Source organism: Dermochelys coriacea, chromosome 5 (genome assembly GCF_009764565.3).
Source record: "Dermochelys coriacea isolate rDerCor1 chromosome 5, rDerCor1.pri.v4, whole genome shotgun sequence".
Taxonomy (NCBI): Eukaryota; Metazoa; Chordata; order Testudines; family Dermochelyidae; genus Dermochelys; species Dermochelys coriacea.
Window position 1 is genome coordinate 17953563 of NC_050072.1, and position 27163 is coordinate 17980725.

Below are 27163 nucleotides of genomic sequence, written 5' to 3' on the forward strand. Positions count from 1 at the left end.
CAGATTCCAACTCTTTGCCACTCCGAATTTCCTCTGCAGCTCCAAGTGGCAACTTCTGTCCTGATGTGTCATGTGGTGTTTCTGTAGGCTGCCAAAAAGTGGCCATATTTTGTCATAAGAGCAGTTGAGCTTCAGTGAAAAGAAAAGGAGGACTTGTGGCACCTTGGAGACTAACAATTTTATTTGAGCATAAGCTTTGGTGGGCTACAGCTCACTTCATCGGATGTACGAAAGCTTATGCTCAAATACATTTGTTAGTCTCTAAGATGCCACAAGTCCTCCTTTTCTTTTTGCGGATACAGACTAACAAGCTGCTATTCTGAAACCTGTACCACCTTTGTTGGTATAATATCTGGGCACCTTCCGTGATGTGACTAACATCAAGTGCATGAGGCCTATTCTTCTCCCATTTCCTCCCCAGGGGAGAATTGTGTCTGTAGTGGGGAGTTTTAGTTTGGTAGGGTTTCTATTTTAGTTTATGTACATGCTGCTATGTATTTATTAGAGAAATCATGGTAAAAAAAGTGCAGCTTTCACAGGGAACTGTGGGTTGTAAAATTTGTGATGGTCCTTGGTTCCTGTGGGAGTTCACGCCACAGCCTTGGATTGGCCCTAAAAAGCTCTGTTTCCTGCATGGATAAACTGTCTTCTCATGGTAGGATCAGGCAGGGATTTAACCTAGGTAGGTTTTGTTAAAACGAATATGTTCCTATGAAAAATTTTGGTTTCAACAAATCGGCATTTCCCAATTAAACAAAATTTCATCAAAAAATTCTTGACCAGCTCCAAACTCAACTAAATACATAAATGAAAAATCTAAATTACGAACATCAAAACTAAATGTTTAAACTGAAAACCTATTCTTTATATGTGCTCAGTAACCACCAGGATTCTTGGGAGTTAGTGACACAATTTTCCTAATAAAAATTACTATATTATCAGTCCAAACACTACAGTAGAACTATTTTAAAATGCAGTGAGCTGATGCACCACTATAGAGAACTACAGAATTGTATATAATGCCTGAAGAGTTGTTCTATGTACTGTGCTCCTTTGAATCAGATTGTAAATTCCTTGGGGGTAGCAGGCTTGTCTTTCTACATGTGACATGTAATATTAATGCACATGTTGGGCCAGATATTCAAAAAGGGCTAGAATTTAAAGTGCTCAGCACCAAAAATCAGCGCTACACAAGTTAGATTAAAATGCGGTCATTCCTTTTAATAATTTTATTATATTTTAAGACTCATTTGAGTTTTAGTTGATTTGGAGCAAACAGAAAATTGTGACAAGTTTTGCTGTTCTGTATGCTACCTGAAATTGTAAATAAGTGTTTACTAGTCTGAGCACTAAGCTAATTTAATGCAGAATCTGTAGACTAAGTCAAAATGGCCCCTGAGAAAAATACTCAGGGCTTCCATAAATACATTTTATTATAATTGACTTAGTTCAGCTAGTATATTATGCTACCACATTTCTAATAGATGGAGGTACCCTTATGTTTGCAGATTTCAAATAATTTGTGTGCAAAACTTTTTATTTCTTAATATGTGTTTGAAAAATAAAAAAACTCCCAGGGTTGCTTGGTCAAATGCTGTTGCAACTGTGAAATCTCTTCTGTCTCTGCAATGGAAATAGCTGATGCAGAACATTCAGAAAGAGTGGATTACGGTTCACAATGCCAGAACAGGAAGTGGAAGGATTCAGAGATGGGGACATCAAGGTTTATATTTTAAATGTTAATTTTATATGTTGCTTGGAGAATGATAACTTTGAAGTCACTCTGACGTTGCTTGTCAGGGTGAAAGCTAATAGGCTTCCAAACCTGTATCGCATATCAGGTTGTCATACAGGGTAATGGTTTGGTTGCTGAAGGAACAAGGGACCAAGGATTGGGGTTTTTCAGCCTTTAGTTGTTCCTTTATTTGTCTAGATGACTCTTGGGCTGTTGCCTGAAGCGTTTTCTCCTTTACCTCAGAGCTTCATATCTTGACATAAGCAGTGCCATAGTTTTTTGTTTATGACAAGGGGTGTGCTCAGAATAGTTGAAATGTGGTTTTTGGAGGGCTGGAGCTATTTTATCTTTACAACTCTTCTGTTCAAGTTCAGGTTTGTAATTGAGCCACAGATCTAATAAATCTGTATTCATAGTCTCTCTGTCAATGTTTTAATAAGAAAAAAGAAAGGAAAAATGTGGTTTTGATTGATCAATTTCAGTCTGTGTTGTAGCGCTCAATCCCCTGTAAATCTCAGCCTCTTAGTACTGAATCTGAGACAGTAGATGTATGTGCACATGTTAATGGTGGAACAGACATTTGCTATGTTATAACACTTAAAACAATTAGAAAAGCACACACATCTAGTGCTCTGATTGTAGATGTCTTTGAGGGGCATAGAACCTGAAGTAACATGTTGGGGAAAAGTCACAAGGGAGGTAAACTTTTGTGACAGAAGTGCAGCAACGTCCCAGGCATGGACTCAATTGTGCAAATTTTACTCAGATTGGTTAGCGTTTACCTATGCAGACAATCCCATGGAAGTAATTAAGGCTCTCTGCAAGTACCCTCAGTCTATATTCACCAAACTTTCATAAGCATAGGGTTTCCAGACACGCTGATGAACAATTAGGGGGGAGGGATAGCTCAGTGGCTTGAGCATTAGCCTGCTAAACACAGGCTTGTGAGTTCAATCCTTGAGGGTGCCATTTAGGGATCCAGGGCAAAAATTGGGGATTGGCCCTGCTTTGAGCAGGGGGTTGGACTCAGGATGACCTCCTGTGGTCCCTTCCAACCCTGATATTCTATGAATATCAAATCCAAGATTCAGTTTCATTGGGTTTGATGCTGAATGCTTGGGAGTTTAATAATCACAAACTTTTTATTTTAATGTTTAGCTTTTTGCAACTCTGAGGGATTGCAAGGGAAATATAATTAAAGATGGAAAAAAATTAAGGAGGTGATCAAAGGTGCCAGATAAAGCACTGAAACTGTAGAAGAGAGATTTTATATTGCAGTATAGTTTGAAAGAGCTCCTCTACAGCTACCTTCTTAGTTTATCCCTTCCTCTCACCCCTTAATTTCAGCTATTGGCATACATTTTAGTAGTCTAGAGGCTTAAACATAGTTGGAAAATATCAATCTGGTTCTTAGAAATAAAATGAGCCCACTGTCCATCTCGAATGGAAAAACAAATCCCACCCCTCCTCCAAATACTAGGGGTGAAGAGTTTAATGGCCTGTTGTAAACTATGCTGTATTTAGGTGCTTTCATTGCATTGTTAACTCATCTTGGATTTCATGAGATATTTAAGGGAAAGTACAGCTGGGAAGTGTCTTCTCAAGGACTCGGACAAATACTAAAGAAGTTTTACAGCATCTTCACATCTTCCAATAGCACGAGATTAAAAACCTCCACTGGCTGTAGCTGAAGAGATAATCATCCGGGACAGTGCTTTGCCATGCAAACATTTGACTTCAGATCTGGTTCCCAACAGTCCACTCTTCCTTTCATTGATGCCAGCAGGCGTTTTGCCATTGGCTTCAATAGATATCCCTGTGCTGGGCATTAGGAACATTTCAGAGGTGGCATTTCAGCTTTTGGCAGAATAAGGGAAAACACTGTGGGAGTCTCCCGCTCCCCCTTCTTGTGCCCTGAAGTAGCTATTTCCAGTGCTGCTCACTGGAGGGAAGGTCACCATGAGTTGCAATGCTGTGAGAAAGAGGTGCAGAGCAATAATTTCTAAGTGGAATTTATTTAGGCCTCAGCAAAAAATAGGTTTGAAGATCATTTGGGAAGCTAAACTCAGTTTTGGAATTTCTAAAATATATTCATAAATGCATCTTTTCTCTCTATTTTGATTTCAACTCTTGCTGCACTAATTAAACACTCACTAGGGAAAAAATATTATTCTCCATCAAGAAATTATATTCTCTCCCAGAGGACCTGGAGTCCATCTATGAAATGTGTGTGTGAAGAAAAAGAAAACTGGATTACTGCAATCCACTGGAAATAGGGCCACATGTGATGACTACTTGAACACTTTAGCAAGTGTAAAATATCGCTGCCTGGTTACTTAGAATATGTTTAATATGTGCTTCAAAACTCATATTGGTTTCTCAGTGCAATTTACGTTCTGAGTTTCCACCTTAAAACTTTCCATGATTGGGCTTCTGAGTACCAAGGTGTTCCAGTTGACAGGCTCTAGGGTTGTATGTCCAGCTCTGGTCTGGAATCTGGTTCCCTGTTAATCTAACGAAGACTAAATCTGTGTAATCTTTGGACATATCCTAAAAATTTTGAACAATGTTCAGTCCCCTCAGCCTTCCTGTCTGAAGGTGCATGCACTCTGGTACCTGGGGTTTACTACAGGTTAGGGAGGAAAAGGTTTGTGGAAGTCCCTTGTTAAAATAATGATGATACATGGTTTGGAATGTTCCCAAAGATTGGTTGGCATTCAAGATCTAATATTTTGGTTGAGGGTTGCTGAGCTAATTCCTAGGTATCTAATCAGATAGGAGCCGAGTGGGATTTTCAAAAGCATCTAGGTACCTAACTGCCATTGATTTCAATAGGGGTTAGGCACTATGGCAGTTCTGAAAATCTTAGTAGTTGGCTATCTGTATCATTAGGCATCTAAATACCTTTACAAACCTGTCTCTTAATCGCTCCTCCTTCCTGGACTTCCAAGAAATTGTCTTTGAAAGCATATGATCATTTCTTCAATCTCTCACCACTTCAGCCTCTAGGAGCAATATTTCAGAGAAGGGTTTGGATTGTATTCACATTCCAAAAGCATTACAGGTTATTCAAGCTGTTAGGTACTATGCACTAAAGCAATTTAAGATAACTATGGCTTCTGCAAAGGATATGAATAGCTGAAATTCTGACTGAACTGCAAGGGTAATTGCATGAAAAGAAAGTTAATCTTTGTTTAATTTCTGTAATTTATGAACTCCCTGAATTGAAATCTGTCATAACCCCACTGTTTCAGAAGAAGTGGATTATTTACTTCTGATACTAGTCATATAAATTCATTAACATACTGTCATAAACATCTGGGTGTTAAAATGTGTTGTGTTTTGGTGGTATAAATAAAAATGTCCAACAAGAAGCTGTGGTTTAAAAACAAACACCACAGGCCAATGGAAGAATAAAAAGCAATAAATGTTTTTTAAGATAACTGTACTTTCCTAAATTGTAAATGGGTCTGTTTGTTACTAACAACAGTTTCATGACAAAAGTGTACCTTCCACCAATATGCAATCTAGGTTGCTGAAACCAGTGTAGCTTCATAGACTGCAATTGGGATTAAACCACTGTGAGCAAGATCAGGATTAGGCCTTGAATACATTTTTTGCCAGTCAATTAATTTTGTTCTTCCTTTAGAACATGGTCAGAGTAAAGGTAATGTGGAGAGGAGGATGGTAGCTGGCGAGGAGCTGGAAATATCATATACTGGAGGCTTTGTCAATCAGGAGCCAAGCAGTTCAAGGTCACACTGTCAACCCAACCCTTAACAGCTAGGAATGCTATATATAGCATATCTGTGGAAGAAAGGTTGAGGAAAAGGTTTGCATAACGGAAAATATCTGCCTCGTTTCCATTCACAGTCAGCAACTGTAAAGACATGCAATGTCCTATAAGTTTTGACTCTCTAATACCATTTAGCAATCAATGGAAATTATAGGGCCTGGACCATGGCCTAGTAATTTGCATTTGTGGAAAGTGCATGTAAAATGCTACCAAATCAGAATCCAATTTCATGCACTTTGCACAGGTGTAAATGACTGGAAAAGGTGCAATCCAGTAGAAAATCAGAATCAGGCCCATTTCCTTTCCTTTTATTGTGCCATTAGAATATGTAATAAAATCTACTCGTTCTTAAGCATCTCAACAGTTTTCTAGTCTTTATCAGTTAAGGTTTATATTCATATCATGGGCCCTCCATGGAAGCCTCTCACTCCATCTTCTTCTCCATTGCCTCCTAACTGTGCAGGGCTGCAAAGGGGCCTAGACTCTACATTTTGCAGCCCTGTCATGCATTCTTGATGTCACACATTTATGGCGTAAGAATAGCCTGTAATGGCTGCTGCTAAGACACCTTCTCAGCTGGTATCCAAGGGACTTCAGTATCTCCCCCATTGCTCTCTCTATTGCAGAGGAATGGAAAAGAAGTCAAGAGGAGGTGTTTTTGAGGATGTTGTGGTTAGATGTTGATAGATGTTTGGCTCTGTGTGTGTGTGTGTGTGTGTTCTCTCTGTGTGCCACCCTGACCCTGTGCAGGCAGCTGGCACGGCAGACCTTGAGCGAACTACCCAATGACCACAAGGTCCACTAAGGGATGAAGGCACCCAGCCAGGTGTATTGTTGACAAAGCATGGTACTAGTATCCCGCAGACTCTGCCAGACCACTAATACATGTATGCCCATAACAATGGGCCAGCTCAGTGAATGGCAGGACTTTCCGTTCCTCCTAAGGCCAGACAAAGATACTCCCTCTGAGATACATTTTTATACCCAGATACAAACAAGTTAGTATTGCCCCTTTGACATAGTTAGCTACTGCCCCCTGACATCGCTAGTTATCACCCATCTTGTACATGTTGGTTCGATCAAAACATCTCTATTACGTATTACCATCCTGACCTTATCTTTTAGGGTGGGTCAGTGTGTTCCTGTTATCCTTGGGTAATGTTTTTGTACCATCCTTGATATATGGATGTTCTGGTACCACTGGACATTGGCATGTGTTTGCATGAGCATTCTGTGACTATACTTGTTAGGAATGTGTTTTTCTGCAATATCAGTCCTATTCTTGCCAAATTCTATGAGCAGGTCCTGCCTCATACCAGGCCTCTGATACAAGGGCTTATGTCTCAGACTCTCTTCCTACTACAGATGTGAGTGTCATTCTGGTTAGGGGAGAAAAAATTCATCATATACAAAGATTTGGGAGCACTTCCAAAAGATTGCCAGACTCTGGATTTGTCTAACCTCCTCTGAAAGATTGCTCATAAATACAAGCCACTCAAGTGCTATTTGCAAACTTCTCCTGGTGAAATTCAGCTCTGTGCAGGGGTCCAGCACAAGCCCTACGAGCCAATTAGAGTAAATTCCACTTTTACCCTCAAAATGGTACTGAAATAGTGCATAGGCTTTGGACTGATCCACTGCACTAGAGAAAACTGAACACATTGGAACTTATTTCTTGAAGTAATGCTTGGGGGGGTGGAGGGCAAATGGTTAGAGGTATTTTGCTTTGTTTACATATTCGTCTCCCTTCTGTAAATATTGTATTTGAACTGATGGCACCAAAATATTTATCTTGGTTTTCCTTGAATCAATTTGCTAAGACATGCTATTTTAAATTAAATTGATTCTCAGAATGTTCGCTAGGCACCCAAAGTGTCTTCTGGGATTTTCAAAAAGAAAAGGAGGACTTGTGGCACCGTAGAGACTAACAAATTTGAGCATAAGCTTTCATGACCTACAGCTCACTATCTGTAGGTCACAAAAGCTTATGCTCAAATAAATTTGTTAGTCTCTAAGGTGCCACAAGTCCTCCTTTTCTTTTTGCGGATACCGACTAACATGGCTGCTCTTCTGAAACCTGTCGTCATTCTGGGATTTTGTGTTCGTACTCTTCAATGAGTTAATGCACCAGAACTGGCATCTATCTCACTGTATGTGAATGAATAACCAAGCTTTTCTTATTTTAGGTTCACAAGTTAAGGGTTTTACATCATTGCGGTTCCTGACTGAGCCTTCAGATGCTGTCACCATGCGTGGAAGTAATGTGCTGCTGAATTGCACGGTGGAATCAGATCAAGAAATTCCTGTCATCAAGTGGAAGAAAGATGCAGTCTTCTTAAACCTAGCAGTGGATGAAAGGAGGCAGCAGATGGCCAATGGTTCCCTTTTGATACAAAGCATAGTCCATTCCAGGCACCATAAGCCAGATGAGGGTCTCTACCAATGCGAGGCCTCTTTAGAAGGCATTGGGGCTATCATCAGTCGGACAGCTAAAGTCACTGTAGCAGGTAGGAATAACTCTTCTGTCGTTTAAACTGCTAGAAACATTGTCTTGTGAGAACAATTTTAAAGAAGAATTAAAATGTAGGGAAACATTCTTCTGGCAGAAATGTGTGGTTTGGTTTCCCCCCAAAAATAAATAAAATAAAGCCAGACGTGACACATTAATTATTTTTGACAAGCAACTATTCTTGCTTAAATATGTCTAATCAGCTCCTTGTTGCTGTGAGATATTTGCTGCATATTTATTGTCTTCAAAACAAGAAAAAATCTTTGAAGTTGGAAATTAACTGCTTTCTTAGTTAATTCAGCCTTAGAAAAAATAAAACGCTGAACCTCTGTGGGATGTAAAATGTGCATAATTTGTTTTTCAGTTAAGGTCTTTTTTTTCCGCACTGACAAGAATCCATTATACTATTTATTGGAATTTGTAGCCTTAATTTCTGTAGCTCTTTTTTGAAGTTCCTGGGAGGAAGTATAATATGGTGGTGAGAACAGGATATTGGTCATCAAGAGATCTGGGTTTCATTATGGCTCTGCCACTGAGTTTCTATATGATAGCCATTTGGGCCTAAATTATTACAGGTGGCCAATAATTTTGGGTAACTTACTGTTTGGGGGCCTGAGCTAGTGCTCCTAGATATGATTTTCAGAAGTACTGAGCATCCACAATGCCAAGTGAAGACACAAGGGATTGGTAGGTGCTCGGCCTTTGTGAATGCTTTACGTGTGTCAAAAACGTCGTCACCTCAAGTTAGTGGGCACTTAAAAGGATAAGCAATAGCCTCTCCATGTCTGTTTCCCCATTTGTATAATGGCAATAACTGTACTCCACTTTACAGGGTGGCATGAGACCTTAATCTGCTAATCATTGCAAACTGCTTTGAGGTCCTTGAATGAAAGGTTAAATAATGAAGTGTTGTTATATTTCAGAGGTGGGCAAACTTTTTGGCCCGAGGGCCACATCAGAGTTGCGAAACTGTATGGAGGGCCGGGTAGGGAAGGTTGTGCCTCCCCAAACAGCCTGCCCCCCACCCCTTATCCACCCCCTCCCACTTCCTGTCCCCTGACTGTCCCGCCCCCTATCCACACCCCCGCCCCCTGACAGGCCCCCTGGGACCTCCGACCCATCCATCCCTCCTCCACTCCTTGTCCCCTGAGCGCCCCGTTCCAGGACCCCCATCTCTAACTGCCGCCTTCCAGGACCCCCCCGCTCCCTGGCCCCCCGAGACCCCACCCCCTATCCAACACTCCCAGTCTCCTGCCCTCCCCCCAAACCTCCCCCCCATTCAATGCCCCCTGACCGTTCCCTGGGACCTCCTGCCCTCCCCCCATCCCCTTACCCTTACCATGCTGCTCAGAGTGGCAGGAAAGGCTTATTTGTAAGCCTGGGAGGCAGGTGGGCACAAGCCACGCTGCCCACGCAGCAGTGTAGCTGCGGGGAGGGGGGAATATGGGGGAGGGACCGGGGGCTAGACTCCCCATCTGGGAGCTCAGGGCCCAGGCAGGACAGTCGGGCCGTAGTTTGCCCACCCCTGTTATATTTAGTATCCCATGGCATCTAGCTTTCAGCCTGTTTCTGTAGGATCATTGTAAACCATTATTCAAATATTTCACAGGGCAGTAGGTTTTCTTTTGATCTTGAGCAGTGTGTTACTAGATCTGGCTCTGACTGAAATAATGTTTTGGCTGCCTAGAATGGTCAGAACTTGAACTGGACTTCCTGCGAGTAGATATCCAGAGCTGTACTATATTCCCCTATCTCACTTTATTTACTATGGGAGACTTGCAGGCACAGGATCCTTGGTCTTACGATGGTTGAAAGCCGCCAAGTCTCTAATCTCCTTGGAGGAAAGAGAGTCTAGATAAGTATTTTTTACAGTCATGCTATGAATCAGAGTTGATGGTACTTGAAGCACACAAGAACCGGAGAGCTCCCTTGTTAACGGAGCTATTCTTTGGATCATGTGAAAGGAATTTTTTTCTTGAAGAAAAATAAATGTGTAGCCACTCTTGTTCCAAAGATAGACCTAGAAAATGCAACTTGATTGCTAGACTTGAACACAAATGGGATCCATTCCTTCAGCAGCAGACTGGGGGAGGTGGGCTAAAAATTCTTCATTGAGTAATGTCCCTATGGGTATTCCACTTCAGGTGCACCTGTGTCTCTTGCATCCTTGATCAGAGATTTCCTGTTTGCAGTGTCCGTTTGACCTGCCTATACATCCTCGTGCCATGCACTGAGGCTACATAGGGCTGCCGCAGTCGATCTGCCCTCAGTTCCCCCTCAACCATCTCGGCCTAAGACAGAGCCCTAGCATGTCTCTCTTGAGAATGCCTGAGTGAACTTTTTCTTTATAGTTTAGTGTTAGTTGGTTTTAGATAGTTGTTAGTTGCATAGTTAGTAGATAAGTAGTGTGAGGATTAACTTTGGTCCTCTCCCTCACTTCAGGGAGCCTTTCTCTCCTGGCAGGGTAGGCCCGACTCTCCAGGATTCAAACATTGCCTCTCTTGTTGGGAGCCTATCCTGGTCAATGATGGCCACTCTAAGTGTGTCAGCTGCCTGGGAGAATTACATGTCTCCCAGAAGTGTAACTTTTGCCTGGCTCTTAAATCCAGAGCAAGGAAGAACAGTGAAGTCAAGCTGCTGCTGGAGTGCTCCTTTTGACCCAGTTCAGAGTCGGGTCAGAAGACCTTCCCACAGACATCTGTCTCTGGGCAGATCAAGTTCCCCTTTGACCTCAGCACAGATCTCACCCAAGAGGGGCAAAACTCTTGAGGCCTCAATGAAGAGTCCCAAAAGAGAACTGCTGATTGTTATCATAAGGAACCTGCTCCAAAAAGACCCCTGTCCCCTGCTGAGTCCATGGTATCAGAAGCCCCAACCTCTCAGCTCAGCATTGTAGAGGCAAAAGACTCCTTCTCCAGAACTGGTGGGTCTGTGAAGTCCCAGAACTCTCAAGAGAAACACATTTCCAACAGAGCCCTGGAACTGTCTAAAAGGGACAAGGAGGATAAGCACTCCTCCAAACCAGTACCACTGAGCACAGCTCCATCATTGGTAGCTCCCCAGTCAGGATCTTGAGTACAACCATGCAAACCAAAGTGTCAGACCATTGGCGCCTATTTTGGTATGTTCAAAATCTACAGTATGTCTGTTTCAACTGCCAAGCACACTCTTATGTCAGTACCAATCCTCCACTCAGTACCACAGGAATTCAGATACTCAAAAGATTTTTATCAGTGGCAGATGAACTGGAATCTCCACTATTCATGGGTACCACATACCTCTCAGTACTGAGACCCCATTCTCTAGACTACTATCACTCTCCAGTACCACAGGACTCTCCACCCTTTTTCAGCTGGTGCCCCCGTAGTTGGAAGATACCAAGGAGGAGGAAGACCTTCCTTCAGTCACATCCATCTCAGTGCAGGGTTCTCCTACACATCTATACAGGAACCTGTTCTTTGACTCCCATAGGGAAAACCCTCATGCTCAACACCACAGGTGGTGGGACCAACTCCTGAAAGGGGTACAGTAGTCTGGAAAGGTTGAGAGCCACTGGTCTAGGGGACATCCACTCCCCAACCTGACCACTATACTAGTCACTGAAGACCCAATCGCCCATACTATCTGGAGAAACCCACTTTCCTGCTGACTCCTCATACCAGCCAGCAAAGGCCTGTTTACTTACTGAGTCCTCCACACCATTCTGGGAGAGCTACCCCCCAACCTAATATCCTTAATAGCAATGGGAGACCTACTTGATCCCCTACTTGATCCCTATACAAGGTGGGGTAGACCCCTCTCAGTCGGACAACACTTCCCACCTCAAGAACCAAGGGCGTACATTCCCAACCTACCAGAAAACACCCATTTCACCATCCCACTCTCTACTCTGACCAACCACCCCCTCAGACAGAGGCTTTAGGACAGCTGCCTGCTACAATCACCTCTGTTTTGAAGAACAGTTGCCTAAGAAGGGATCCCCTGAGATGCTATTTGGCTTTGGTTGGACTTCTGCTGATTACTAATTTAAGTAAATGCACCTGTCTCTGCTGTTCCCTGTCAACTTATCCATTGGTTGTGTGTGGCCTAAATCCCTGACTGTGAGATTTCTGGGCCAGGGATTGTCCTTGTGGTGTTTGTACAGTGATGAGGCCAAAGCCCTGACTGGGGTCCCAAGATGCTATTCTAAAAGAAAGAAAGATGCAGGGTAGAGGGAAGACTGGCATGTTAAAGGGACTGATTGATGTGGATGAGAATGAAATCACTGATGCCGCTGTTTGGTGGGGGAAGAGTGTAGAATTGCTACATTTTTTATAAGGATAAAGGATAAGTATGTGGTGTTATTTGAGGTGTGGGAAGAGTATTTTGCTGACAGAAGATCAGATGTATTCCTGAGGGAGCTGGAAAATATTTGAAGAAGTCCTTGTTAAAATTTTGGTAGCACATCGCTGACTTAAGACACAGGCAAATGAAAGATACAACAGGGTAGGGAAGAAGGGTAAGAGGAGAAATAAAGGTTTAACACTCCAGTATGTTGCACTAATCACGGCATGAAGCTGCTTTTACAGGGCTTGTGTTGTGCAAGTACTTTAAGTTGTCCAAAGTAAGGAAGATCAACTCAGATTGTTAAATAACATTATTTGCAAAAAAGTAGAGAAGGGTGACAAGCTGAATTAAACCAAACAAAAATGGCTGATACCAAGGACTGTGAGATGTGTGGTTGGTAAACAAGAGGCAAATGAAATTGGAGATTAATGGACCAAAATTGGTGTGTTGGAAATTGGGCCTAATTGGTGGACAAAATATGAGAGGATATGCTTAACCCACCCTTCAACCCGTTCAGGGTCCTTAAAAGAGACAGAGGGGAATTGTGATACCAGGTGGAGGATGGATGAATTGAAAAGAGTGATATTTATGAGGCTTGGGTTTCTGTTCTCAACTCCTCCCTTGCAAGTCCTTTTTCATTCCTAACCTTTTTTCTTCTCTTTCCTATTTCTCTCTTTGCCTTCTGTTTGAGTCTGGCTTAGCCAGCAATGACAATTCAGTCTTTTGGAACACGAGAGAGGCAGCTAAGAACAATGCCCTAAGTAGCCTGATGCTGGTACTAGTTTGGAAGTTCGTGGAGTGACTGAGCAGACTATGTGGTGTGCCCATGTTTCTCCAGTCATGAGACTGCAATTAACAGTCAGCTCCAGGGACAGAAACTATTTTTTCTATTTTTGCTCTTGTTTTCTGTCCCCTTATGTGTGTGCATCTTGTTTTGACTTCAAGGAAATTTGACTTTGACAACAAGGGCAATAAAGTGCTCCAGACAATTTCAACTAACTTCTTCTCTTGCCACTCCCCCCAAAAAAGACAGTTAATACCACCATTAGTACCATCTAAAAGACTGTCAAGCAGAATTATTCTTTCCTCTACAAAATTTCTACAGCTAAAGAGAAAAAGAATAAGGGATATTGTTAAAATAAGTCTTATTTAAAACTTTACATTTCAAGTGTTTAACTTTTTTTCTTTTTCTGTATCTTTAATAAAAGGTAAATAATTTTTAATGGTGTGTTTGCCATTGAGGGGATTGAGCACGACAAGATCTGTGTAATCAAAACCATGTTTGCCTGTTTTGTCTTGTACAGTGAAAGGGTCATGTTAATACCTATGTGCATTTAATTCCATCAAAATTAATATGGCAGATATCAAGGATTCAGGAGAAGCTCTGGATAGATCTTTGGTTAATATATCAGTTGAGGTTTGAACCTCTGTGATCAGTTATGATACCAGAAACATGGTTGCTAAACAGATCCTTTTGCAAAAGATAACAGTCAACTTTGCTTAGAACAAACTGCTTAGGAGCACTGAAAATATATCGCCCTTTTAAAGCCCTTCCCCCCTTCCATTTTCACTTCTTAACGTGCTATATGATGAAGAAAATGTGTCAAATGAAAACTGTCTGTAGTCAAGAAATTTTATGCATTGAACCTGCCATGTACCACAAATCATATTTTCCAGGACCTTCTCAAGGGCTCTTGAGGCCTTAACACTCACCAGTTGTAAAAGTGTTCTTGGCTGAAGTGGGAATGAGAGCAGCGAAGAGAAACTAAGAGCTGCCTCCTACGCTAACATCTTATTAAAAGTCCCAATTTAACAGGCTACTGATTATTGGTATTTCTAGTAATGGGTAGGTCTTCAGATACAGACATTACATTGAGCAATTTGATTTCTATTCAGATACCATTCTTGGGTCACTGATCCAAAGTCTCTTAGCTTTAACAGTACCCTAACCAACCCAAAACATTGCTCTTTTATTGAGGGGGGTTGAGGGAAGAGTCTGTTGTTCTTAATGCAGCAATTGGCTTTTCATGAGGCTACCAACTAGATTAATCTGAGCGGGGTAAACTTTTCCATATAGATGTAATGGGACATTCACCTCCTGAGCACCTCCAAGCTGCTGGATGTGAACCACAGCCCTTTACACAACCCTGGTGCCACCTGCGGGCTGCTGACTGATCCTGGTGGGTCTTCAGTGGCGTGGGCCTCTGGTCAAATTATAAAGTCAGAATCATAGAATCATAGAATCATAGAATATCAGGGTTGGAAGGGACCCCAGAAGGTCATCTAGTCCAACCCCCTGCTCAAAGCAGGACCAAGTCCCAGTTAAATCATCCCAGCTAGGGCTTTGTCAAGCCTGACCTTAAAAACCTCTAAGGAAGGAGATTCTACCACCTCCCTAGGTAACGCATTCCAGTGTTTCACCACCCTCTTAGTGAAAAAGTTTTTCCTAATATCCAATCTAAACCTCCCCCATTGCAACTTGAGACCATTACTCCTCGTTCTGTCATCTGCTACCATTGAGAACAGTCTAGAGCCATCCTCTTTGAAACCCCCTTTCAGGTAGTTGAAAGCAGCTATCAAATCCCCCCTCATTCTTCTCTTCTGCAGACTAAACAATCCCAGCTCCCTCAGCCTCTCCTCATAAGTCATGTGCTCTAGACCCCTAATCATTTTCGTTGCCCTTCGTTGTACTCTTTCCAATTTATCCACATCCTTCCTGTAGTGTGGGGCCCAAAACTGGACACAGTACTCCAGATGAGGCCTCACCAGTGTCGAATAGAGGGGAACGATCACGTCCCTCGATCTGCTCGCTATGCCCCTACTTATACAACCCAAAATGCCATTGGCCTTCTTGGCAACAAGGGCACACTGCTGACTCATATCCAGCTTCTCGTCCACTGTCACCCCTAGGTCCTTTTCCGCAGAACTGCTGCCGAGCCATTCGGTCCCTAGTCTGTAGCGGTGCATTGGATTCTTCCATCCTAAGTGCAGGACCCTGCATTTATCCTTATTGAACCTCATTAGATTTCTTTTGGCCCAATCCTCCAATTTGTCTAGGTCCTTCTGTATCCTATCCCTCCCCTCCAGCGTATCTACCACTCCTCCCAGTTTAGTATCATCCGCAAATTTGCTGAGAGTGCAATCCACACCATCCTCCAGATCATTTATGAAGATATTGAACAAAACGGGCCCCAGGACCGACCCCTGGGGCACTCCACTTGACACCGGCTGCCAACTAGACATGGAGCCATTGATCACTACCCGTTGAGCCCGACAATCTAGCCAGCTTTCTACCCACCTTATAGTGCATTCATCCAGCCCATACTTCCTTAACTTGCTGACAAGAATGCTGTGGGAGACCGTGTCAAAAGCTTTGCTAAAGTCAAGAAACAATACATCCACTGCTTTCCCTTCATCCACAGAACCAGTAATCTCATCATAAAAGGCGATTAGATTAGTCAGGCATGACCTTCCCTTGGTGAATCCATGCTGACTGTTCCTGATCACTTTCCTCTCCTCTAAGTGCTTCAGGATTGATTCTTTGAGGACCTGCTCCATGATTTTTCCAGGGACTGAGGTTAGGCTGACCGGCCTGTAGTTCCCAGGATCCTCCTTCTTCCCTTTTTTAAAGATGGGCACTACATTAGCCTTTTTCCAGTCATCCGGGACTTCCCCCGTTCGCCACGAGTTTTCAAAGATAATGGCCAAGGGCTCTGCAATCACAGCCGCCAATTCCTTCAGCACTCTCGGATGCAATTCGTCCGGCCCCATGGACTTGTGCACGTCCAGCTTTTCTAAATAGTCCCTAACCACCTCTATCTCTACAGAGGGCTGGCCATCTCTTCCCCATTTTGTGTTGCCCAGCACAGCAGTCTGGGAGCTGACCTTGTTAGTGAAAACAGAGGCAAAAAAAGCATTGAGTACATTAGCTTTTTCCACATCCTCTGTCACTAGCTTGCCTCCCTCATTCAGTAAGGGGCCCACACTTTCCTTGGCTTTCTTCTTGTTGCCAACATACCTGAAGAAACCCTTCTTGTTACTCTTGACATCTCTTGCTAGCTGCAGCTCCAGGTGCGATTTGGCCCTCCTGATATCTTTCCTACATGCCCGAGCAATATTTTTATACTCTTCCCTGGTCATATGTCCAAGCTTCCACTTCTTGTAAGCTTCTTTTTTATGTTTAAGATCCGCTAGGATTTCACCATTAAGCCAAGCTGGTCGCCTGCCATATTTACTATTCTTTCGACTCATCGGGATGGTTTGTCCCTGTAACCTCAACAGGGATTCCTTGAAATACAGCCAGCTCTCCTGGACTCCCTCCCTTTCATGTTAGTCCCCCAGGGGATCCTGGCCATCTGTTCCCTGAGGGAGTCAAAGTCTTCCAGGGTATTAAAGACTCTAGTAAATAAAAGTCTCTTTGTCCTTGCTAGGGTCTTCAGCCCAAATGTGGGCCCTTTAAATTCAGCCCTTTATTCTGGCTTCCAAATAAGCTCTGCACCTTTTGGGTTTATTCCACTTTACCTGCAGTGGCAGAGGAACTCAGGTCCGCCCACTACTTCAGGTTCAACCCAAGCACCCTATAAACAGCACCTATCTCCTGGCTGATTCAATTAGTTGTGCTGCTTCTCTCGGCCTCTTCCATTCTAGCCCCTTTAGCATCACCCTTATTTCAGGGTTAAGGTTCTTCAGCTCTCTCTCTCCCAAATCCAGCAATGCAAAATTCAGCCAGGAAAAAAAAACAAACCTCTGGTTATCTCTCAAACTCCTTTGGCCAGACAGGATCATCCTTCCTTGCCCCTCTGATCCCAGCAAGGAACTGATCTGCTAACACCCTGCAGCTCTTTTTATCTGAGCCTTCTGGGCTCTGATGGGCTGCTTCCCTGAGGCCTCTCTAGGCAGGCCTGGAGGATCCATCTTCGTTGCTCCTTTCCTGTCACTTTGCTGGAATGGGATATACTAGGCTGCCAGGACTTTCAGCAGTGTCCACAAAGGCCTGGTACACCCTCTCACAATGGGGCATGCTTTTTTCTTGTAATGGTGAAAAATAAGATAGGATAGGTTATACAGAATAGTTAATTAGACTGAAGAAGGAAGGGCAGGAATTTGAGTGTCAGACTAGGGTTCTGAACTAGACAGTTTCTGAACTAGTTGGCCCCAATATCCTAATTGTATTAAAAAACAAGCCAAAAGATTAGATTATACAGAATTCCTGCATTTCAGCTTCATGCTTCTTGATCAGTCTGCATGTCTGTCATCCAAAAAATTGATTACGTTGTTTGTTGTGGCAAATTATGACTAAAGCGATAGCTATTGAAAATCATTTATGAACACATTCTGCCACCTCACTCACCCTGAGTAATATCTTACTGTACCCCTGTTGATTCAGTCCCAATTGCAATCAGTTGGGCTACTCATGCAGTAAGAAACTACTCAGAGAGAGTCACTTCGGTAGAACTGAGCCTTTTATATTATTCAGTAGTTATGGGGTAGAAGATACCCAGCATAGAGGGCCCACAGAATGGCCTAATGGACAACCTGAACCCCAGTTCAACCTGTAGAGCCTAAGTGGTGCATAGACCTTCAGACTTTAACCTTATAAGCATTTAAAAACTCATATTCCACACCACTGGATATAGAGCCAAACTTGTATACAATTAATGCGGTAGTCTTGCTCAGAAGTGGGCTGACTGAGGAGAGTTTTAAGAAGATACAGTAAAGTATCAATTTTTGTTAAGTCAGGGATGTGACAAACATACAGGCTATACTTGTGACTCACCCAATGCTTTTGGCTACCCTGGTGTAACTGAACATCTTGCCATATGTTATTGCTTATGGAAATCAGTGAAGATAAATGTCTACACAAGTACTAATGTGAGATACCTCTAAACCCTCTTGTATGGCACCTTACAATACCTAAATACGATAGAATGGACCCTGGATTCTGACAACATACACATAGTCTTTCGTGCTTTCCAGCCACTTGTGGTAACTGCAGTTGGGATGAGATACAGATTTTGGATGTTACTGCAAACAATCCAAAACCTGTTTTTTATTCTTGAAAGAACATGCCTTTTGTATTATGCAAAACTAACTACAAGAGTTTTCCTATATGCCTAGACATTTCTGACTCAAAATGGGCTTTGTTTTTGTTTCTCAGAGGTAAAAACGCCAAATCAATTCAATTTATTGCAAAGGACAATTTGGATAGAACAATATTTTTTAAACACAATGGGACTTTCAGGTTCAAAAATTTTCTCACTTATCTTCTGAATAACAGTATGAGAAGCACAATTAAATCTTCTCTCTGCTGAACATATTAGTTATCACAATATCCGTAAAAATCTTTCAGTGAATTTTCTTTTAGAATTTGTATTTTAATTAAAATTAGTTATGAAATTCTTAGCAGCTATATTATGGTGGCATATGGAATGCTAAAATTTTGCAAATGGATAGGGATAGTAATGTGAATTTTTATTTCTTATTATTTATTTTATTATTTTATTTACAATTGTTTCTAAAAGCCCCAATAGAAACAGGACACCATTTTGCTAGATACTGTACATTCACCAAATGAGTAGAGCTGGTTGGAATTTTTCCAACAAGAGAAAGTTTAGTCAGAAAATCACAATTCTTAGAGTCCAAAGTGTTTTGCCTAAAACTTTGCTGGTTTAATGAACTTTGGCAAATCCAAGACAGGGTTCCCAGGGAATCCTGCCTGGATTCATGGTGGGCAACTGGGGACCCCAGTGCTCCCCAGCATCCATTGTTCAGGGGCATGCATTCCAGGGGACTGTTCCACATTGTAAGTTCTCTAACAGTATTGCCAAATTCAGAATAATAAAAAGCTAGTGAATAGGATCATGGCTGAACCTGAGATTAAAATTTTATAGATGTGAAGAAAGAGAAATCTGAATCCCAGATCAAAGCTCTCCAACAGAGAGAGAAATTTTCCTAATTTTTAAAACTTTAAACCCACTAATAATTTTAAAAGAACTATTGATGTGTGGCACAGCACGTTTAATTAACAGCTAAGGAGACGAAGGAGCATGACTATTTACAACTATTTTAGGGCATTAATAAACTAAACTTAAAATGAATTATTTAGAGCAGTGGTTTTCCAACTTTTTTTTCTGGCGACCCAGTTGAAGAAAATTGTTGATGCCCGCGGCCCAATGAGGGGCTGAGCGTTGGGGTGAAGGGTTGAGGGCTGCGGGGTGGGGCCAGGAATGAGGGGTTCAGGGTGTGAGAGGGGGCTCTGGGCTGGGGGAAGGGGTTGAGGTGTGGGAGGGGGGTCAGGGCTCTGGGCTGTGGGGGCAGGCTCTGGGGTGGTGCCAGGGATGAAGGGTTTGGGGTTCAGGAAGGGGGTCCAGGTTTGGGGGATCTCAGGGCAGGGGATTGGGGCATGAGCTTACCTCCGGTGGCTCCCAGTCAGCATGCAGCCGGAGTGCGGAGGCAGGCTTCCCACTGGTCCTGGCACCGCGGACTGCGCTGTACCCGGAAGTGGCCAGCAGTAGCTCTGGCTCCTAGTTTCACGTCTCCGCGCGGCTCTTGCCTGCAGGCACCATCCCCTCAGCTCCCATTGGCTGGGAACCAGTGCTTGGGGAGGGGGCAGTGTCCAGTGCCTCATGACCTAGAAGCCGGACCTGCTGCGGCCGCTTCCGGGGCGCAGCGTAGTGTCGGAACAGGTAGGCACTAGCCTGCCTTAGCCGGGCAGCACACTGATGGGACTTTTAACATCCTGGTCAGTGGTGCTGACCAGAGCCGCTAGGGTCTCTGGGTGCTGAAAAAGGCGACCCAGTGCCTTACTTGCTGTGACCCAGTACTGGGTCGCAACCTGAACTTTGAAAAACACTGATTTAGAGGGTCACAAGGGCTATACATTACCTAGGGGTAATGGGATGAAATAAAATAAAAGTCAACTGAATATTAGCTAATGCTAGACTGGAGACAGTACTAGAAAATGTGAAAGAGAGAGCATTAAGTCTGTTTCTTTTTGAATTTCTGTGATTCTATGATACTCACTTTTATAGAGGAGGCAAGCATCCTTTAACATATGTCCACCTCCCAAGCTGTCAAGTATTAATTTGATTCATTCTTCTTCTCATCCCAAAGCACCTTTTTGGGTAAAATGGAGAATTGCCATTCATTCCTGCCCATGGATTGTTCCTATCTTAATCCCAGACTGGTCATGTCCCTGCATACAATGCCTAGCCAACTAGTGGTAGGCCTCTAGACCTGCTTGACCTTGACTATGTTGTTGCTATTTCCTTTGGCATCCTATTTGTCTGGTGTAGTGTCCCCAACATAGCAATCTGTTTGATTGCAGCCATACCCTGATTTCATATTTGTCTTAAAAAGTGTTATTTGTGTAACAATGAAAGTGAGCCATACTGCGGAGAAATTAATAAAATCTAGGTAGTAACTTTTTAAATAATTTTGTAGAAGAAAACTAAAACTAATTTCTTTCCAGAAATCCCCTGTGGCTCTCTAAAAATTGAGTTTCTTGATAAATGCTGAAATAACAAAGGTCTAAATCTTAGTAACTCAGTAGAAGAGACAATAATGCTGGAAAACTCTGAGAAAATATGACCATCTGATAGTATCCCTATTTTTCTTTTTATATTCAAAGCATGATTCTTTTATTCAAATTCAATATGTTATAAATGCCTGTGAGTTGATGTGGTTCTATTATGTATTGAGCTGGTGAATAATTTAAAGATAAACTTGTACCTAGACAGCACACTGAGTACTGGTGTGTAGGACCACTTAGAAATCATTCGGGAATTGGTTAATTTTGTTGTGCTGAAGGATGATCTTGAAGTTTTGTTTTTCTTCTTTTTCTCTCTCCCCCCCGCCCCCGCCTTTTTAAAGCTACATGGCCCAATAGTATGTGCATGCAGGAGTGCTTCCTATATCACTTGATGACTAATACTACTTGTGTTTTTGAGTAATGAAATGGACTGTTCCCGAGTGCACACTTTGTGCTATTACTGTTTAATGTCCCATTGTTATCACTGTAAGATTGCATACACACACATACAAATGTCCATTCTATCACATTGTTAAAGCAGATTAAGCACCATTCTAATAAAACTGAAAAATTAATTATGCTGTGATCTGAAATTTAGAAGGACATATTGGGAAACGAAATAATATGCCTGACTGTACACTTGCACCCTGACTTGGGGCCTGATTCTCCACAGTCTCCAGGCACCAATTGGTTTCCAGAGAACTAGCAGATTTGGTGAATCACAATATAGGGTTCCTTACAGTGCATTTTCTCATGCTATGTCCACTCTGGTTTTAAAAGTCCCAAGTGATGTGATTTCCTAGGGAGTCTGCTGTACAAATCTCTTGGGAAGTTTTCCTGGACATTAAGCCTCAATTTTCCCTTTATTAATTTCATCCCACTTGTCCTTTATTGCTCCAAATTAAATAAGTCTAGTCATAATGCTTTTAAGCTTGAAAATAAATGGGTGTACTGATCATTACTGATGTCACTCTTCTGTTTTCTTTTCAAGCATAAATTAACATTTGTGAATGATGCTTAGACTTGATAAAAAGGAAATGTAATTAATTTAATGGTCTAACTTTCCTAAGTAAGGTATCTCCACAAGTGCTCCCATTGTAGAATAAGCAAGGAATCTATTAGTATGCAACTATCTTGGTGAGAAACATCCTATATGACTCAGGCAACTTCCCTAAACCTATGGTTACCAGCAAACTATTTTAATCATGATGGGTTTTTTTTTCTTCTTCCCATCCTACTTCCTCCCCACAACATCCTGTTTCCAGCTTGACCAGTCATTCAGGCACCGAGGAAAGGCTAGGCCTTAGTTCCTAGCATGTCATACTTCACATGCAGTCTGTAGTAGGTGCTTTTCCATCTGGAACATTTTCTCTTGCTCATAGCTTGGTCCCTTCTTGCTCTCCTTTGCTGTCCATCTGAACAAATTCACTGCCCAGGATCAGTTTTATACTTGTTCAGCGGTAATCTTCCACATGGGAGGCCAGACTGTGAGTTGCTGAGTTAGTGTAGGACTACAGGGGCCAACCGATCACTTATGTTGCTTTTGCCTAAGGCTGTCCTTGATACTAGTTATGTAATCTAAGTCCCCAACAGCTTTAGAATTATTTGTTTTGTAACCCAGATAAATTTGTTCGTTCTTTCTTCTGCAGTCTGATTTCTCTTAATCTTGCTTTCAGTTTTGCTGTGACTTTTTTCCCTCTGGGCCTAATAGTGATGTAACAGACAATTAAAAAGTAGGAGTATCAAAGTAAGCCCTGCTGTTATTGGATCTTCTTTCAGAGTCGATACGTGATGTTAGTACTAGTACTTGAGATGAAGCACGGGTGCAGGCTCAGCTATAATACTGTGTTCAGTTCTGGGCAACTCACTTCTGGAAAGATGACAAATTGGAGTCCAGAGGAGACTAGCAAAAATGATGATAAAAGGTTTAGAAAACCTGACCTCTGAGGAAAGGTTAAAATAAACTGTTTAGTCTTCGGAAAAGAAGACTGGGGGCCATAACAGTCTTCTAATATATTAAGGGCAGTTACAAAAAGAGGAATGTGATCAATTGTTCTCTATGTAGTAAAAGAAGTAATGGGCTTAAACTGCAGCAAGGGAGATTTAGATTAGATATAAGAAAAACCTTTCTAACTAGAAAGGTAATTACGTTCTGGAATTGGCTTACAAAGGATGTTGTGGAATCCCCATTATTGGAGATTTTTAAGGGGTTAGACAAACACCTCTCAGGGATGGTTTACTTGGTCTTGCTTCAGTGCAGGGGGCTGGACTGGATGACCTCTTGAGGTCCCTGCCAGCCCTATATTTCTCTGAATCTATTCACTGTAATATCTAAGCACTTCAGATTAGGGTAGCTATTTAAAAATGAGTTTTTCACACTGCACGAGAGTACCCTACCCCTTGGGCTATAAGGGTAATTTCTCCAGTTGAAGCTGTTCCACTTTATATAAAATACTGTAGTCATTGAATCAGAAAGAGAGAGAGAGAAAGACTTGATAGCTTATTGGTTAGGGTACACACCTGTGAGGTAGGAGACCCAAGTCCATGTTCCTGTTCCAATGACTATATATAGATAATTGGAGAGATTGAGAGAGCCCCCACACCATCATATCTCGTAGATCAGTTGCTAGGGCATTTCTCTTCAATGTGTGACACCAAGTTCAGACCTCTGCTCTGCATCAGGCAGAGGTGGGAATTGAACCTGGCTCTCCTACATCCCAGATGAGTGCCTGGGCTAAAAAGTTATATTGGGTGCACCATCTCCTCCTGCAGCCATTTTGTGAATCTAGCCCTTCATTGCCTTTGCTTTTATGTTTAAGTACCCAGACACTAAACAACATTGTTCTTTTTTCAGCTTTGGTGGGGCATGATATGTTTACAAATCTCTTAAAATTCTTTGAGGGGGTCAACAAGCATGGATAAGGGTGATCCAGTGGATGTAGTGTACTTGGACTTTCAGAAAGTCTTTTACAAGATCCCTCACCAAAGGCTCTTAAGGAAACTAAGCAGTCATGGGATAAAAGGAAAGGTTCTCTCACGGATCAGTAACTGGTTAAAAGATAGGAAACAAAGGGTAGAAATAATTATCAGTTTTCTCAAAGGAGAAAGGTAAATAGCGGGGTTCCCACAGTATCTGCCCTGGGATCTGTAATGTGTATAATATTCATAAATGATCTGGTAAACAGTTAGACGGGAAAAATTGAAGACTATACAAAATAATTCAAAATAGTTAAGTCCAAAGCTGAATGAAAATTGTTACAAAGGGATCTCAGTAAAACGAGTGACTAGGCAACAAAATGGTAGATGAAATTAAATGCTGATAAGTGCAAAGTAATGCACTTTGGAATACATAATCCCAACTATACATACTAAATGCTGGGGTCTAAATTAGCTGTTACCACTCAAGAAAGAGATCTTGGAGTCATTGTGGATAGTTCTTGGAAAACATCCACTCAATGTGAAGCAGCAGTCAAAAAGCTAACAGAATGTTAGGAACCATTAGGAAACAGATAGATAATAAAACAGAAATAGTATAAATTCATAGTATGCCCAAACCTTGAGTACTGAATGCAGCTCAGGTCACCCCATCTCTAAAAAGGTATATTAGAATCCGAAGAGATGCACAGAATGGCAACAAAAGGGATTAGGGATGTGGACCAGCTTCCATATCAGGAGTGATTAAAAAGATTGGGACTGTTCATCTTAGAAAAGAGACGACTAAGGGGGGATATGAAAGAGATCTATAAAACCATGAATGGTGTGGAGAAAGTGAATAAGGAAGTGTTATTTACCTCTTCACAGTACCAGAACCAGGGGTCACCCAAGGAAATTAATAGGCAGTAGGGCTAAAACAAACCAAAGTTCTTCTTTACACCACACACAGTCAACCTGTGGAACTCATTACCAGGGGATGTTGTGAAGGCCAAAAGAATAACTGGGTTCAGAAAATAATTAGATAAGTTTATGGTGGATTGGTCCATCAGTGGCTATTAGCCAAGATGATCAAGGATGCAACCCCATGCTCTAGGTTTCCATAAACCTCCAGCTGCCAGAAGCTGGGATGGGGCAACTCAAAATTGCCCTGTTCTGTTCATTCCCTCTGAAGTATCTGACACTGGCCACTGTCAGAGACAGGATAGTGCGTTAGATGGACCATTGGTCTGACCGAATATGGCCATTCTTATGTTTGGGTAGCAAATAAACTTTCATTTGACTAAATTCCCCCCCCCCCAACACACACATACAATTTACTGACATTTTTCAGATTCAGTATGGGTCAAGTGATTTTTTTTTTAAGAATTGCCAGTGAACTGCAAAATCAGTTATTTGCCCAGATCAAACAGAAACCTATTTATATATTTTTTCCTGGTTCATGCTAAAGTATCATTCTCCTGTGGCATAACATTCCACCTACATCAGGTTTCCCTCCTTCAGAGTCCCCCATAACTCTATGCCATGCTTTCTTACTTCAGTAATACTCTTGGATGAGGCTAGTTTATTACAAAATCATTGTGTGAACAGTCCAAATTCTAAATCCCAAAATGTAGTCCATTTATCACCCCAGTACAAATAGTCCTTAAAATTCCCAGACAGCATATCCATTGACATAACACATTCCAACATCTTCCATCACACCTGGAATGTGTCTGTCCTTGTCTATCCCTCTGGCAGGACAGCCAGCCTAGCCCTTCCAGCAGGAGTATATCCCCACTCTTTTCAGTGGGAACCTCCCCCAGTCTCTCTGCTGGGAAATTATCATTCCAAAAGAGCAGCTCTTGCTCCCTCTGACCCTCTCACTGTTCCCCGGGGCCCAGCTTTCTGACTCAGCTATGTTGCTGGTCCTCAACTTTGGCTCTCCAATTTAGATGTCAGCAGGCAACTCCCTGTACTGCTCCCTGACCTTCCCATCTTTTCCCAGGAACCAACTACAGCTTCCTTCCAGGACCTTCCACATGCCCGTGGTCTCTGGCAGTTCTCACCTACCCCTGATTCTCAGGCAGCTCTTGCTTGCCCTTTTCCTTGCTGACTCTTCCTGTGGTCTAAGGCAACCTTTACTCACCAAGTCTCTCCCCCTCTCTGGCCCAGGTGTCCTCTTTTAAGCCCAATTGGGAGGCAGTTGATGAGTCACAGCTTCACTTACTCTGATCCCTCTTAGAGGGCCAGTGTCACTCTGTGATACTAGCTTAGTGATCTAAGCTTTTGTTCAGAAACCTCTAGAATCTCAGGTTCAAATCCCATGATTCAACTCAACCCATCATCCTTTCGATGTAGATAAACTGATTACCATTTTGGGTGCTGGTCTTTCAGGCCAGATATTAAAGGCCTGTCTGCTCTGCATTCATAATAAAGATCTCCAGGAGCCTTCGTGAGAGTAGGGATTTTCACTGATATTTTGGGAAAGCTTCTCTATCTTCCTACAGATGTGGAGCACTATATGTGTGGTTGCTTGACACCCTTCACAGAGGATATCTCTGCATTTCAGAAGTGCCTTATTCATATGGTTTCCATAGCATGGTGAGATCCTTTGCGGGTGAAGGGTTCCATAAACATGTGAAATATTAATAATAAATCTTTTGGGAGTGTTCCTCACCCATTCATTTCCATATAATCTGCAATGCAATTTAAAGCACAGAGAGAGGCAAAAATACTGAAATCTTAAGCTCTTATTTGTGACATAGAGTAGATAATAAGGCTTTTCTTACAAAATACATAGAACTGAGCAAATAATTCACAATGAATAATTTTAGACAAAACTAGCTTAAAAATGATCAAGAGCAGATCACCGTTTCTTTGGATATATTTGTTTTTTAATTATATTTGCTGAAGCCTGTGATACTCTTTTTCAAAATTGTGAACAGTTCAGTATAAGAATTTTATACTTCTATTTGACGTTTGAGTGGTGTTGCTTTGTTTTGGTTGGTCAGATAATTTACACTACCTTTTTTCTGATCCCTAATTGGATGACCATGCAGGCCGTTTGGAATAAATACCTTGTGAAGCATGGATTTAAAATTTAGTTTCCACATACCTTTGAGATTTGCTTTCCCCATGCATTCATGCTAGTAAAAGTCAATAAATGAAATGTTCACATAGAGTGAGTACAAAAGGTTGAATGATCCCAGCTAAAGTAAATTTGATTTTTTAAAATAGGAATATTTGTAGACAATGCGTTGTGGAATTTGAACATCTCTAGAAGTCAGTTCCTTTTTGACATTTCTGGATTTCACTCTCTGTCCCAGATAAGTAATATAGATGTAGCCACCTGCA

The 27163-nt window shown here is 42.1% G+C and overlaps 1 protein-coding gene across 2 annotated transcripts in view; it reads left to right on the top strand.

Annotated features, from left to right (window-relative positions):
• DCC (DCC netrin 1 receptor) overlaps window positions 1-27163 on the top strand; it is a 975841-nt gene that overhangs the window by 303434 nt on the left and 645244 nt on the right. For both annotated transcript variants that reach the window (XM_038402401.2, XM_038402402.2), the window contains exon 2: window positions 7718-8038. In XM_038402401.2, coding sequence (XP_038258329.1) covers window positions 7718-8038 — 321 coding nt within the window. The remainder of the gene's footprint in view (window positions 1-7717; window positions 8039-27163) is intronic.